The 15,196-nt window shown below is 45.0% G+C and overlaps 1 protein-coding gene across 1 annotated transcript in view; it reads right to left on the bottom strand.

Moving 5' to 3' along the window:
* Positions 1-15,196, bottom strand: part of LOC115138164 (neurexin-2-like) — a 599,118-nt gene that overhangs the window by 488,279 nt on the left and 95,643 nt on the right. The window contains exons 8-10 of the mRNA XM_065025518.1: positions 7,781-7,912; positions 4,757-5,138; positions 3,139-3,329 (exon numbers count right to left, since the gene is read on the bottom strand). Coding sequence (XP_064881590.1) covers positions 3,139-3,329; positions 4,757-5,138; positions 7,781-7,912 — 705 coding nt within the window. The remainder of the gene's footprint in view (positions 1-3,138; positions 3,330-4,756; positions 5,139-7,780; positions 7,913-15,196) is intronic.

Raw genomic sequence — 15,196 nt, forward strand, 5'->3', positions numbered from 1 at the left:
AAGGTCACGGGGCCAGATGGATTACCAGGATGCGTACTCAGATCAGGCGCTGACCAGGTAATCAGTCTAATTGACTATCTCCCCGTAGCCATGAAATGCTTTGAAAGGCTGGTCTTGACTCACATCAACACCATCATACTAGACACCCTGGACCCACTCCAATTCACATACCGCCCCAACATATCCACAGATGACGCAATTTCCATTGCACTCCACGCTGCCCTCTCACACCTGGACAAGCAAGAGGAACACATATATGAGAATGCTGTTCATTGACTATAGCTCCAGGGCTATATCTCAGCGTTCAGCACCATAGTGCCCTAAAAGCTCATCATTAAGCTCAGGACCCTGGGACTGAACACCTCCCTCTGTAACTGGATCTGCCCCCAGGTGGTTAGGGTAAGCAACAACACATCTGCCATGCTGACCCTCAACAAGGGGGCCCCTCAGGTGTGTGCTTTGTCCCCTCCTGTACTCCCGATTCACCATTGAGTACGTGGCTGTGTACGACTCCAACACCATCATTAAGTTTGCTGACGACACGACGCGGGTTGGCCTCATCACTGACGACGATGAGACAGCTTATAGGGAGGAGGTCAGTGACCTGGCAGTGTGGTGCCAGGACAACAACCTCTCCCTCAACTACAGCAAGACAAAGGAGCTGATCTTGGGCCGAGCACGTCCCCATCCACATTGATGGGCTGTAGTGGAGCGGGTCGAGAGCTTCAAGTTCCTCTGTGTCCACATCACTAAGGAATTATCATGGTCCACACACATCAACACAGTCATAAAGGCTTTCTACAGCTGCACCATTGAGAGTATCTTGGCAACTGCTTGGCATCCAACTGCAAGGTGCTAAAGAGGGTAATGCGTACATCCCAGTATGTCAGTGGGGTCATGCTCCCTTCCCGGACTTCTGTACCAGGCAGTGTCAGTGGAAGGCCCTAAAAATTGTCAAAGGCTCCAGCCACTCAAGTCATAGACTGTTCCCTCTGCTACCGCAAGACACGCGGTACCGATGCACCAAGTCCGGAACCAACAAGACCCTGAACAGATTCTACCCTCAAGCTATAAGACTGCTAAATAGTTAGTCTAGGTAGCTATTGGTTAGCTATTTAACTATCTGCATTGACCCTTTTTGACTCATCACATACGCTGCTGCTGGTGTTTATTATCTATCCTGTTGCGTAGTCACTTTATCTACCTCAATTACCTTGTACCCCTGCACATCGACTCGGTACTGGTACCTTGTGTATATCGCCAAATTATCATTACTCATTGAGTATTTATTCCTAGTGTTGTGCTTTTTATATGAGTTCTCTTTTTTTCTCTGCATTGTTGGGAAGGGCCCGTAAGTAAGCATCTCACTGTTAGTCTACACCTGCTGTTTATGAAGCATGTGACAAATAACATTTGATTTAATTTTGATTACATGTTAGGCTTCCCCCAAAAAATATATATACTTAATTTTTTTAAATGTAACCTTTATTTAACTAGGCAATTCAGTTATTAAGAACAAATTCTTATTTAAAATTACGGCCTACCAGGGAACAGTGGGTTAACTGCCTTGTTCAGGGGCAGAAAGACACATTTTTACCTTGTTCAGCTCGGGGATTTGATCCAGCAACCGTTCTGCTTTGTAAAGCCTATTCAGTTAATCAAACATAATTGTGTAATTATGTATCCATTGATGTGTCCATGTTTTGTAATTTGTCTAGTTGATCATATTGTGTTCATTAGTATTTAGAAACGTAACTTAGATGTCATGGGAAACGTCATGTGTGTAGGCATGCTAATTTAATATACTTTTGAGTGGATAAAATAAAGAAAAGCTGGGCTCTAGCGCCCGAAGCGTCAAGGAGCCAGAAGCAAATCACTGCTTTGTGAGGTGTGTGTCGGGTACTGGACAGCTATGGACAATTGCCATTGGATGTGCGGGTGGGAAAATAGATCAGAGCTTTCTGTAATGTTCAAATTTGGTGCATTTGCTTATGATACCCTTGGTGAATAAACGTTTGAAAGTCACAGAGAGCAGTTTGGTCTCAAGTTCTATTAAGAGGAACATGATTCAAAATAGAGTCCAGAAAGTATCCAACAAGGAGCGATTGGGGTTAAGTGTCTTGCTCAAGGGTACAGATATTTTTCACCTAGTCCTCTCTGGAATTCGAACCAGCAACGTTTCAGTTACTGGCCCACCGCTCTTAACCAGCAGGCTACCTGTATAGCTGTAGATACAGTATCAGGTCACCAGGTCATTGCTCTCACTCTGCTCTGTGTGCATCTTGCCAGCTTTCACTCAAATGGCAAGGGGCTGAAGCTCATTTGCATGAACTCTAATTGCTAGGAGGCTGAACATTTTGGGAAAATGGCACTGCAAAGCTTCCAGAAAACAAGTCGCTTTCAATCTAGGGATTTCGTGGCTAATTGACAGTAATTCTGGTCATACATTATTATTAATGTATGAAGTACACATGGAAACATCCAGCCCAAAGCAGGAGGTTTAAAAAATACTTATCAGTCATGAACGTTTCTGAAACATTTTTTTTCCAGAGCAATCCCTATATGGCCTCTAAAACCTTCCCCAAAAGTCTACAGAGATTGAGCCACATTGTTCAACTCAAAATGCACTCGCGCACAAATTTGCTTTCTTCAGCTACATAAAGGGGAAATCTCCAGTTAAAACAATAAGGTTGGCGACCCGCCTCAGTTTTGGTAAACAGCTGAAGAATGGGGCAGGAGAAATGGAACCACTCTCAAATTCATATCAAGCCACGATATCAACATTTTAGTTGTAACCATGTTTTGAGGCGTTACAGTGCTTGTTTACAATTGGAATGTTTTCAAACAGTGGAGTAAAACAAGCTTATATGTTGAGTTCTGAAGGGGGAACAACAGTTGTATTCTCCAATATTCAATAGATATATAAAGCTTTAATTCCAAAGTAAAAAATTGGGTGTAGCAATCACATATTGCTGCTATTAGTATTTAAATATAGTATTATACATTTTATGTAGGTGTTTTTGCAGTACTAATAGTGACTCCAATGACCATAGTAGTGGAAAGGTCAATGAGCCACGGAGGACCCATCAGCTACAGTAGTAGCCTACAGAAAAGGGGATACGGAATAGTGCCCCCTACCTTTGAGGTCCAGGTTGCGGGCTCCATTGGAGTGCTGGGTGACGGTGCGGGAGTCAATCTTGAGCGTGTGCACGTTGTTGGCGTCCCGGGAGACCACCACGTTGTGCCACTGGTTGTCGTGGAGCGGCTTGTCCGAGTTACCCTTCATCAGCGACGGGCCGTTGCCGAGGTCAAAGACATAGTGGACGTAGCTGTAAGCACAGATTGTAAGAGACTTTTAGGAAATAACTGTAGATGTGCGCGTGTTTATATATGAGACAGAGAGTGAATGAAAGGGACAAACGGGGTAAAGGTGCTTCAAATTATATCACTATCACCTCATCGGTCACAGTCAGTTTGACCAAACCAACATCAGAATGTCACTCACAGAGCATAGTTCTTTGAAAGAGGTATAAACCAGACAAAGACAGGTCTAGCCTAGCAAGTTGAATATTTGGGTGTTTGGCTCTTTTGAAAAAGAACCAGTTTCTTCAGTCAAAGACGACGCCATAAGGATACAGTACTTTCAGTATAGTTAAGGCTGTTCAATGGATGAAGCCAGAGTCCAAGGCGGCAGGGTGAGTCGGTCTCACTCCAACCTTTGTTATATTTAAACAGCAGGTTTTTCACTCAGCCCCTGGTGCCTATCTTGGACTTCTTATAAAGGCGATGGGGGAAGAAAAAGAAAAGGCTGCTCTCTCTCTCTCGCTCTCTCTTTGGTCGAAGGAGAGGGTGGTGTAGGGCTGAAGTGCGCCGAACCGCCAGCTGTGCAATGGCAAGCTTGCAGAGCAGAAATTGCCCGACCTCACATAATGTACAGCCGCTCAGAAATTATATTCTTTGTGTAATTTTAAGTTTTGAAATGTACAGAAAAAAATATGTCCCCCTCAGAAAATCTGAATAGAACTTTTCCTGTCCAGTTGCCAGAGGCGGACAAGATGGCATGTTTCGTTCATGCACAAAATTATTTCCTTTCGTATCATCTGTTGGTGACTAGTTTGCCAGAGCAATGTACAGTATATCGGATGTGTTTATTCCTGCTCTGCTTTGTCTTTGTGCTGAAAGGTGATATAACACACTGTTCAGATCGGTGCTATTTCAGGTGTCCTATTATTCAAGTCTGCATTCAGAGTTTTAACAACTAAACTCGTTTTTGTCAGACCAAATAAATAGATTTTGTTCAACCTTAACGTCTATGGGGGCGTATGGATTGTATGTACAGCTGGGAAGGCATCTGATATTTACAAATTAGAAAGTGAAATATTTTCTCCAACTGCTGTTTCTGCCCGATAATAATAGCCTGTTCTGGGCATTCAACAGAGCCATGAACCAAAATGAATAGTATTGCTCATTGAGAAAAAGAGTGAACTGCCTCCAACCAGCATAGTTTCATAGAATTGTAGAAAAACATATCTTAGTGGAACTTATACAGGACTTTTTCATTTTCACTGCATCTATTTGTTTCACAACATATACATCTACATCATTTGTTATGTTTTCCATTATCATATGATTAAGATGTGCCCATGTGGTGTAGGCCTAGTGGGCACAATAAGCAAAACCACATTACAATTTTCAGGGTAAGCTAACAAGCCAACACTTATATTTATGTCAACACCCTTCAAACGTCCAGACTCACCCTTTGACCAGCTCCACAACGATGAAGTCGCTGCCATCCCCCGAGTTGAAGAGCAGCAGGCCGTCCGACGTGGTGGTCTTGAACTGAAAGAAGAGGTGCATGGAGGCGTAGGCCTGCAAAGTAGCCAACGCTAGATAGCTTGCCTTCGTTCGAAACGTCACCGGATCGGCGATGATGTGGCGCATGCCAAAGCGGGCGTTGAGTTCGCAGTAGGAGATGTCACCGTTCTTGCACTGATCCAGGTAGGGCACGCCGTTGACTGTCAGGCCCTGGAGGTGACCGATGAAGTTGGAGGGCACCACGGAGATGAAGCGACGCTCGGTCATGATGCCAGTCTCAATGTTGTGGAACTCCAGCCGCGTGTGGGCACCCGTCATCTGGCCTGGAGGGTGAAGGAGGACATGGGAATATGTTATATTAAAGGCATTGACCTTTCTTAACCATGTGGCCTGATCAGGAAAAGCTTTATACCCTGGTTATGAAATAATGATACAATGGGATGGAATATGTTGGAATAAATATAGAAATCTAAAACACGGTGGTGATACAATTACTTTAAAAAAAAGAGGCTAAAAGTGTCTAACTAAACTGCAAACTAAATTCCTACCACACTGAAGAAAAATATAAACCAGCAATTTCAAAGATTTACTGAGTTACAGTTCATATAAGGAAATCAGTCAATTGAAATACGTTCATTAGGCCATAATCTATGGATTTCACATGACTGGGAATACAGATATGCATCTGTTGGTCACAGAAAAATGTAGCCGGTATTTGACACCGGCTACATGGTTTCTTAATAATGAAACCATTAATGCCTTCCAACCCCAGTGCAGCACAATGTAAACAAGCGTAATGGTAGGGTCGGTATCTTTTAACAAGGTCTGAGTGAACATCTGGCCTGAATTAAGACCTGATGATGGGATGGGGTGTGGTCAATTGCCTCCTACAATCTTCAATGTCCGGAGCTAGTAACGCCCAATTATTCAACTGCAGGGATGCAGATACAGCCCTCCTTATAAACAATCTACAGACAACAATTAAAACATTGGGGACATAAATAAATGCATGTTATAAAGACTAGCATCTTCACAGGATGCTATAGTCTATGTAGGGCTTCAATTGGGAAGGAGTTCCATATGGTAATTGACCACCCTGTGTAATATGTTATATATTAAATAGATCCATTTGTATAAGGCTTGGATTGGGCAGTAACACAGATATTAGGGGTTCCACTAAGGTAACTGTGGCTTTAAACAGCGTGGAAAATTCCAGAAAATTATGCTAATTTTGGACAATTTGATTCAAATTGATATAATTTGAATCAGTTGGAGGTGTAGCTGTGGATGTATTTCAAGGCCTAACTCAGTGCCTCTTCGCTTGACATCATGGGAAAATCAAAAGAAATCAACCAAGACATCAGAAAAAAAAATGTAGACCTCCACAATTCTGGTTCATCCTTGGGAGCAATTGCCAAACACCTGAAGGTACCACGTTCATCTGTACAAACAATAGTACGCAAGTAAAAACACCATGGGACCACGCAGCCGTCATACCACTCAGGAAGGAGACGCCATCTGTCTCCTAGAGATGAACATACTTTGGTGCGAAAAGTGCAAATCAATCCCAAAACAACAGCAAAGTACCTTGTGAAGATGCTGGAGGAAACAGGTACAAAAGTATCTACATCCACACCACAGTAAAACAAGTCCTATATCGACATAACCTGATAGGCTGCTCGGCAAGGAAGAAGCCACTGCTCCAAAACCGCCATTAAAAAATCCAGACTACGGTTTGTAACTGCACATGGGGACAAAGATCGTACTTTTTGGTCTGATGAAACAAAAATAGAACTGTTTGGCCATAATGAACATCGTTATGTTCGGAGGAAAAAGAGAGAGGCTTGCAAGCCGAAGAACACCACCCCAACCGTGAAGCATGGGGGTGGCAGCATCATGTTGTGGGGGTGCTTTGCTGCAGGAGGGACTGGTGCACATCACAGAATAGATGGCTGGCATCATGAGGTAGGAAAATTATGTGGATATATTGAAGCAACATCTCAAGACATCAGTCATGAAGTTAAAGCTTGGTCGCAAATGGGTCTTGTTGTGGCAAAATGGCTTAAGGACAACAAAGTCAAGGAATTGGAGTGGCCATCATAAAGCCCTGACCTCAAACCTATAGAAAATGTGTGTGCAGAACTGAAAAGCGTAAGCGAGCAAGGAGGCCGACAAACCTGACTCAGTTACACCAGAAATGTTTGACCCAAGTTAAGCAATTTAAAGGCAATGCTACCAAATACTAATTAAGTGTATTTAAACTTCTGAAACACTGGGAATGTGATGAAAGAAATAAAAGCTGAAATAAATCATTCTCTCTACTATTATTCTGACATTTAACATTCTTAAAATAAAATGGTGATCCTAACTAACCTAAAACAGGGAATTTTGACTGCGATTACATTTCAGGAATTGTGAAAAACTGAGTTTAAATGTATTTGGCTAAGGTGTATGTAAACTTCCGACTTTAACTGTAAATCTCTAGCTAAATAAACTTATGAGCCCAGCTTTCACTACACCTATAGTTTCCCGATCTGTCCCCTTGGTGATTATGTTGTTGCTTCCTGGAATTGAGCAGGAATGAGCTTGGCCAGTTTGTTAACACCGTAGTCCTAAACAAGGTCAGCCCAGAGGCCTTCTCTTTGTGGTTTGTGTCCACCAGAAACAAGGTCACACAGGGTCATTTATAGCCCCAGGCTTCATCATCTATTGCATTTCTCTCACCTATCGCCCCACACCCCTCTATCCATCCATTCTACCCCCGTGGGGTGGTGGTAGACAGTGGGGAGTGGACACTGACCTTCTGCCATCCAACTATCTCTCCATCCCTAGCCCAAACAATCATCATGCCCCCTCTCTTAATCCCTCCTCTCACCTATCTAACAGCCCCCTATCCCTCTTTTCCTCCTTTCTATCACTTAAGGGGGGAAGAGGTGGAGGCGAACAGTGGAGAGTGGACACTGACCTTCCACCGTGACGTTGTCCACAGATAGCTGGAAGTTCTTTCCTCGGCGCACCACTTTCACCATGTGCCACTCGTTGTCGTTGAGCTTCTGGCCAGCGAAGAGCGTTTCAGGTCCTTTACCTGGAGGGGAAGAGATATGGTCACCCACCGAGAGAGGATGTTTATACAGAGTGTATCAGCAACTAAGTCCACAGGGACGATACTATACAGCTAATGGAGAAAACCTGCATGTTTGTCCCACACACACACACACACACACACACAAACACACACACAGTTTCCATTCAAACAAACATGTGTAACAGTACAGTCACACACACACACACAGAAAGACAAAGTAGTATCATACAAGAAGGCCTACTGTGCAATGTGTGTCACGAAGCGCACAAAGGTTATATAAAAAATAACAAAAATAACAATATCAAAAAAACAAAAAACAGGAGACAGACTCAAAAACAGACAACTAACTAAACCTTCTAATAATATAGTAACAGCAGGATGCCATCAAAGGCAAAGCAAGAGGGTAGCTAGGTGTTGCCGTGCTACTTATTGAACAAGCCTTTCACTGTAAAGCAAGGATTCAGCCTACAACTGCCACGGACAGGCGAGATGAGTGGTAGAACAGCTTTATAGCTATCGCCTGTAGGATGTTGTACCAGTGGAGCTGTGTAATTGACGTCTGTATATTAGGACTATGCCAGACTGGGTGAAGAAAAACGGGCGATTAGACTGCATTGGACCTGTCATTGGACCCCCCCCCCTGTTTGACGCAGCAACATATGGCGGCGGGAGAAATGCTTATTAAAGACATATTTACTGTAACGTCTTCTCCCTCACCAACTGAGCCTCGGTGCTATTTATAGGTTTTCCCAATGAAGCCGACCGATTATGTAAAGTGTGGCAGGGAACGAGTGAGTGACGGAGTGAAAGAGTATGGGTTCTGATGAAGGCAGCAGAACTGAATCCGTCTGTCATCGAGGTGTATTATGGCGAGTCGGCACGAATCGCCTTCCGATGAGCAAAGTCACGGTGACGGCTAATGCTAATTGCGCTAGCGGGTAACAGCTGCAGCGAAGTGCTCCGTTTACACATTACGTTCAAAATGTATCTACTAAAAAAGGGCAATACATTGAAAACTAACCAACAGAAAGTGGAAAATAATTACCGGCTACGCTATACATTAGCACAGCCTAAGAGGCTAAAACAAAAGGCTGTCCCTGACGATGGCTGACTCGCAGTGTGTCACAGTGGCGTTCGCCGAGGCAAAGAACGGTGATTATGAGGGAAAATAATGGGTCCGTAAACAAAGCCATAATGAGGGAGTCTTCCACTTCACTGCCTGGTGGAACCAGCCCTGAAATAGTACAGTGCCCCGAGGAAGCCAGTCACTTCCATTAACCTTTTACACTAGTACACGGGTTGAAAATGGCAGATTTGGGCACTGTTAAGTGCCTAAATTGGAACGCAGTGGCTGTGAAGTAATGATGGTAGAGATCCAGCTCTGCACTTCACAGCTCCGTATGGGTTTTTACTGACAGCTGTTCTGAACTTGAGCCCCGTACACAACAAGACGTGGCCCGCATCCCTCCTGCTACTTTTGTTGTCTGAGTGAGGAAAACGCTGTACATTGCTGGACTCTTGTGTACTTTGGAAGATGAGCCGTTGAGGATGACAATAAAATACCGCTTTGATGTCATACAAGCAAGCCCAGCACCCGTGGATCTAAATGTGCACTTCTAATGTCCATATCATAAAACCCCTGTCATATACAGTGTCAACGTTTATGATCACTATATTTGATGCAGATACACGATGACATGGCGTCAAAACCCTGGGTTGTTCTGAACAGGTTCAGCCTATGTTGGTCTAGTGTGAAGAAAATTGCAGCAGAACATGCTCCTGAATGCCATTCATGACTCCATTCTATGCGCACCAAAATTAAGATCTGTTTCTCTGAATTACCCTGTGAAGCCTAACACTAAGATCCTTGCGTAAACAACAACAGTAATTGTGTGACAGAGGGAGATGCAGGGCCGTGTTCCCAAACAAAACTACCACAAGCGTGCTCGCTCTAGTTCCTCAACGGCATAGCTAGGAGAGCTCAAAGCTTATAGTTGAAGACTCTTTTTTTTAAGTCATAAAAATGCTTTGAAACTACTTGGGTTCTTTGGAGAGGGGTGTGTCCACTTGGAGACACTTGTTAGTCCTCTCACTCAAGCCCTTGTAATTGTATCTTTCTTATGTGGCACCTACCCCACATTTTCCAGGAATATTCTTATTATGTCACTGAATGTTCCAGACAATTTTCATATTTCGTTAAATAAATGTGTCTAAAAGTACTGTACATGTACAATGCACATAAACTCAACCGTGACATGTTTGGATTCAGTCTTGTGTCAAGTGAACTGCTGTGTCCTCACATTTGGTCTAACAATTGCCCCATAACCTCCACACTGTTCCCTTTCAATTGCTATAGCGCTTAAGCATATGTTTTTCATATGACTTCAGTAGGAAGCATTTCAATGTAGCTCTATCCATCTAGGCCAATTCCCACCATTATAAAGGGTGAAAGACCTACTGTACATGCTGCTGGGTACCACCGAGCAGCAACTGGAACAAGGGCACATTTGCAAGAACAAAACAAATGGTGGTCGTCCAACACTTGATAGCGCACGCACGCACGCACGCACGCACGCACGCACGCACACACACGCACACACACACACACTCACACACACACACACACGAAAACCGTTTTCATATGTAATGTTGGACGAAATTGGATCGAGAGACGTTTAATCACACAATGTGTGAAGTTAATATGAGGCAAAGTCCCCTACTGCAGAGAGAGGGAACGAGAGAGAGAGAGAGATGGAGGGAACGAGAGAGAGCGAGAGAAAGAGCGAAAAGAACGAGTTGAAGATACACTTCTCGAAGGAGAAAGAAGGAGAAAGAGAGAGAGACAAAGGGAAAATGTAGTTTGATATACAACCAGAGAGCCCTTTCGGAGACTCCAGAGCAGGTAGAATGAATGGGAAATGGTTCCCCCGGGAGAGAGTCCATGTGTTATTTATCTGCCACAAGAGGCCATAAAAGAGCAAAGGGGCTAATTCTAAGGAGAAACAGAGGACACATCAGGCCATAACAGCAGTAACATTGAAGGCCTTAGCGTGTCTGCTACGCTGGGGGAACATCGAACGAGGTTTGGGGGCAGAAAACAGTGCAACGGACCATATTAGCTTGAAGCTAATACACTGTAACATTACTGTAGCTCATAAGCAGCTAATAGATTATCCTATGCTAATTGGGCCATATTAGCTAGAAGCTGCTACAGTAGCTAGCTAACTAATAGCTAATGGGCACTGCAATCCACATGGCATTGCTTTTGCTCAACCACCTGCCTCCTGCCTAACTGGCAGGCTGCTTTAATGCTGATGTTTGACCATCTTCTAATGGCCAGGTAATGAAGATAGTAAACAGGCTAGCGGAGGAGGGCTTAGTGCTAAATGAGGCTGTAAGTCGCTCTAATGCTGCCCTGTCAGCCTCTGTAGAAACAAGGGCCAGGCTAATCATTAATAAGAGCAGCGATATTAAAATGCAATCCATTCTCATTGAGACGCCACTTTCTCCTTCCGCCGCTCTCCCTTTGTCACCGAGATCAATGGGAGAACGTCTCTGATCATATAGACAAAGGATGTCATTCTCCCGCTCCTTCTCTCAGTCCTTCCCTCTTCTATTATCTCACACTTCAGCACTCTGTTCCCCGTATTGTCTGTCGTCAAGGTAGACCGTGTAAAGTTTGGTGTTTCAGTTGGTGGAGGATCCTCCAGTTTTAGCCTGTCTGGTTTATTGTAGACGTCATTGACCGTTTGGAGGAGCCATGAGCAGGACGGGCGAGATGTGTTACGTTCACCAGCTGTTTCTTAATTAACAATAGTCGATTCATCAATTACCACAGTGCTTCTATGTAAACACCCATGATTAATGCTAATCGATGAACACGCCCATTCAAATCAGTGGCTTTGAAGTGCAATGCAGTGCTTCATTCCCACAAGTTAACTTTGGGTCTAGACCGGCTAGGAGGAGTAAAGCTCTCCATTTTTGCTCGACCACAAGGGCTTGGAGAGATGGGTGTAGTATTGTGATCCACATTGGGCCCGATGTCACAGTTTTCCCCCCAACACATTTACCCATTCTTCAGCCACAACACTGTTGACAACAGCGGATCTAAGAGTCTCCACACAGTCCTTCCAGACCCAAAGTCTCATCTCTAATCAAGTTTGACTCGTTTGAGAAACTAGGCCGTCGCGTGGCACAGCCACCTCTACCATGTAGCAGCGAGTTAACCAGTCGGCAGCGCCACGTCACTAAGTGGGAGGAATCCTAATGTGGCCGGGACTCTAATTGGGCCGCAGCAAAGCATTGTGGGCCACCACGGCACGCAAACAGCCAGTCTTGGAGAGAAAGAGGGTTTAGGAGTGATCAGAGCGAGCTGGAGAGGGCAGTGAGACGACAGCGCCACGGCATACGGGGCTGCGGTGGAGTCGTGAGCGATAGCTTCACTCGACCTACCTGGCTCACAAATGCTTCGGGACTCATTGGGGTTAAGAGTGAAACTGTTTCCAGGAGGTCGTTCAAGCATTTGTCAATAAAAGAGCCAGTAAACCAATGGTTGAGGTCAGAGGGGACTGCAGGCGACGAAAGAGTGTTTTAATGAGTCAAGGGTTTGGATGGTGGTGTCTGTGACGATAGGATGATGAGATTTTGCCATTGAAAAAATGATAACCTTGAAATGTGTTGGACTCATACATTTTTCAAAGGGACGACATGAATATGTAACGAGTCCTTTTGGTGATCTCAACAAAGTAACCACAGGTCAATTGTCGATCGTCTTTCTTCGGGTCCTTACTACCTTTAAACCTCTTTGCAGATAGCAGATGTATAGCCTATAGTAGCCCATAGGGATTTTGCCTGACTCAAGAAGGGGACCTAGCAGGAAGTTACAGTACAGCCATGAGTGGCCACGCAGAGAGAGAGAAAAAAAATCACATTGGGCCTGCACGCACTCTAATTAAAATGGGCGTCAGACAAATCCTCCCTCTTTTTATTTTTGCTCTTTATTCCCTTGTTCTGCCCATTCTCGGCTCAGTAGCCCCCCTCTGAGGAGGAAGGGGGGGATGCCGATGCTCAGCACTTCTAAAGGAGAGAGGGAGAGAGAGAGAGAGAGAGAGAGACACAGAGAGAGAGAGAGAGAGACACAGAGAGAGAGAGAGAGAGAGAGAGAGAGAGAGACTGGGTTTTCAGCACAGTGTTGAAAATGACTACTAATATCTGCTGACAGGGGGTGGTCCTTAGAGCCAGGGCACGGGGAGGAATCAAACGAGAGAGGAGAGGAGAGAGGGAAGAAGGGAGGAGAAAGACTAGCCAAAGCAACATCTATAGGCGTCTGCTTACCGAGATAAGACAGATGGCGTGGTCAAAATGGAGGGGAGTGTGTGTGTGTGTGTGGTACTTTAAAAAGGATCTATTTCTGTTTGCGTTCATGACTACCATAACACATAGAAGGTAATGGGTCCAAGGCAGTTCACTGTAATGTCCCGTGTGGCGTAGTCGGTAGCCCATGGCTCTTGCAATGCCATAGGTCGTGGGTTCAATTCCAACAGAGGACCAGTATGAAAAAACAAAAACAAATTGGTACATAAATGTATGCACTCACGACTGTGAATTGCCTGATAAATGACTAAAATGTGTCTGTCTGCAAATTATACTGCACATGCACCATTTTTCTTCTCTATGTAGACGTAAATGAGTAAACACCTTCCAAGGTCAGAGCATGACAGAAAACTAAGTGCAGAGTGTGTCCAGACGCTACACTGAGTGTAGTGGAAGTATGAAGACCACACATCAGACTGGGGTTGACAGGAAGCAGCCTGTCAACGGAATGATGATTGTCCCTTCAATAATGTGTCTGTATACTGTAGGTGTGCACTATACTTCAGTTTGACGCTGGGTGTGTGTGTCTGCATGGGTTGTTGTGGGTGGCGTTCATGTCTGAGTGCCAGTCTGCTGGCTGACAAGGTGACACAGGCTGTGCCCTAACAAAATACCCTCTGTGACAATATGCAGCTTCATTCTGGGTACAGAGGCACTGAGTGGGACAGAAAAAAAATGAAGAGCAAGATAGATCGAGAGAAAGAAAGCAAGCAAGCAAGCTAGTAATTGAGTGGGGAGAGAGGTGGGTAGACGGGGGGGGGGGGGGGTCTCAATTGCATACACCTCGCGTCCTCTTTCCGCTCTCCTCGCCTTTTTCTTAAAACCCCATTGGAGAGGGTCAGAGGGGACAGACCTCTGGCTTTCTCACCCGATGGGTTTTGGGAAGGAGGCGAGGAGAGAGGACGTGAGGAGTATGCAATTGAGGATCTCCCAGGGAGTGAGAGAGATCGAGAGTGATAATTGAAGGCCTCTAAAGAGTAAGGTAAAGAGAGAGAGAGAGAGAGAGAGAGAGAGAAGCGAGGCCCTGCCGAATGTATAATGCAGGAGGAGGTTATCAGGTCTCTGGCACAGGGAGGGAGACCCAGTCAGAGATGGCGATTCAGCAATATGGCTTCCCCTACAGATGGCTCCACGCCCAGGATGTCGCATGAGAAAACACTCCACAGGGAAGCTGTGTGTGTGTGTGTGTGTGTGTGTGTGTGTGGGAGGAGGTGTTTGCATGTGTGTTTCTGGAAGCGTGTGTCTGATGTTTCTGTGTGTGTGTGCGATGTGTTACACGAGTGTTTCTGAAAGTGTTGTGTGTGTATGTGTGTGAAGCGTGAAGCCACTAGTCTTTTCTCGCCATCCCTGTGCCCCCTCTGTCCTCTCCCATCTGTTATCTGGCATCCTCCCCTTCTGTTGTTTGTGAAGAGAGTAGTACCATCCCTCCATCCCCCTCGACAACTCCCATCACTCTCTCCTTACCCTCGCATGGTCATCCTGAGCAGTGCCAGCTCTTCTATTCCTCCCCGCCTCTAATCTGGTCCTGGCAATCTCTTGATCTCTCTATCACCCCCCAACCTCATGCAAGCCTCTCCAATAATTTAATGCACTGTTTATGCTCATGATTGCACCCCAGTATTTTGGCTTGGACACTGGAACTTGTGTTGATTTCTGCCTCTCTCGGCCTTTCTATAAATACTAGAGCCACATTCCATCAATTTATTCAGCGTAGCCCCTTGATATAGTCCATCTATGATCATGATGTGTGATTAGCGTATACATTGTTTAGACTGCAGTAGCTCCGGACACTTGCCACACCACCTCATGCCGCCTAGTCTGATGCCCAGTCTCATGTTCCTATGATTCTATGGCTCTGCCCCCCCTGAGGGTTTGTCGTGCCAGCCTGCTATGCAGCAGATGGGTTCGTTCAGGTTGGAATCA

Source organism: Oncorhynchus nerka, linkage group LG12 (assembly GCF_034236695.1).
Source record: "Oncorhynchus nerka isolate Pitt River linkage group LG12, Oner_Uvic_2.0, whole genome shotgun sequence".
In the NCBI taxonomy this organism is placed as follows: Eukaryota; Metazoa; Chordata; class Actinopteri; order Salmoniformes; family Salmonidae; genus Oncorhynchus; species Oncorhynchus nerka.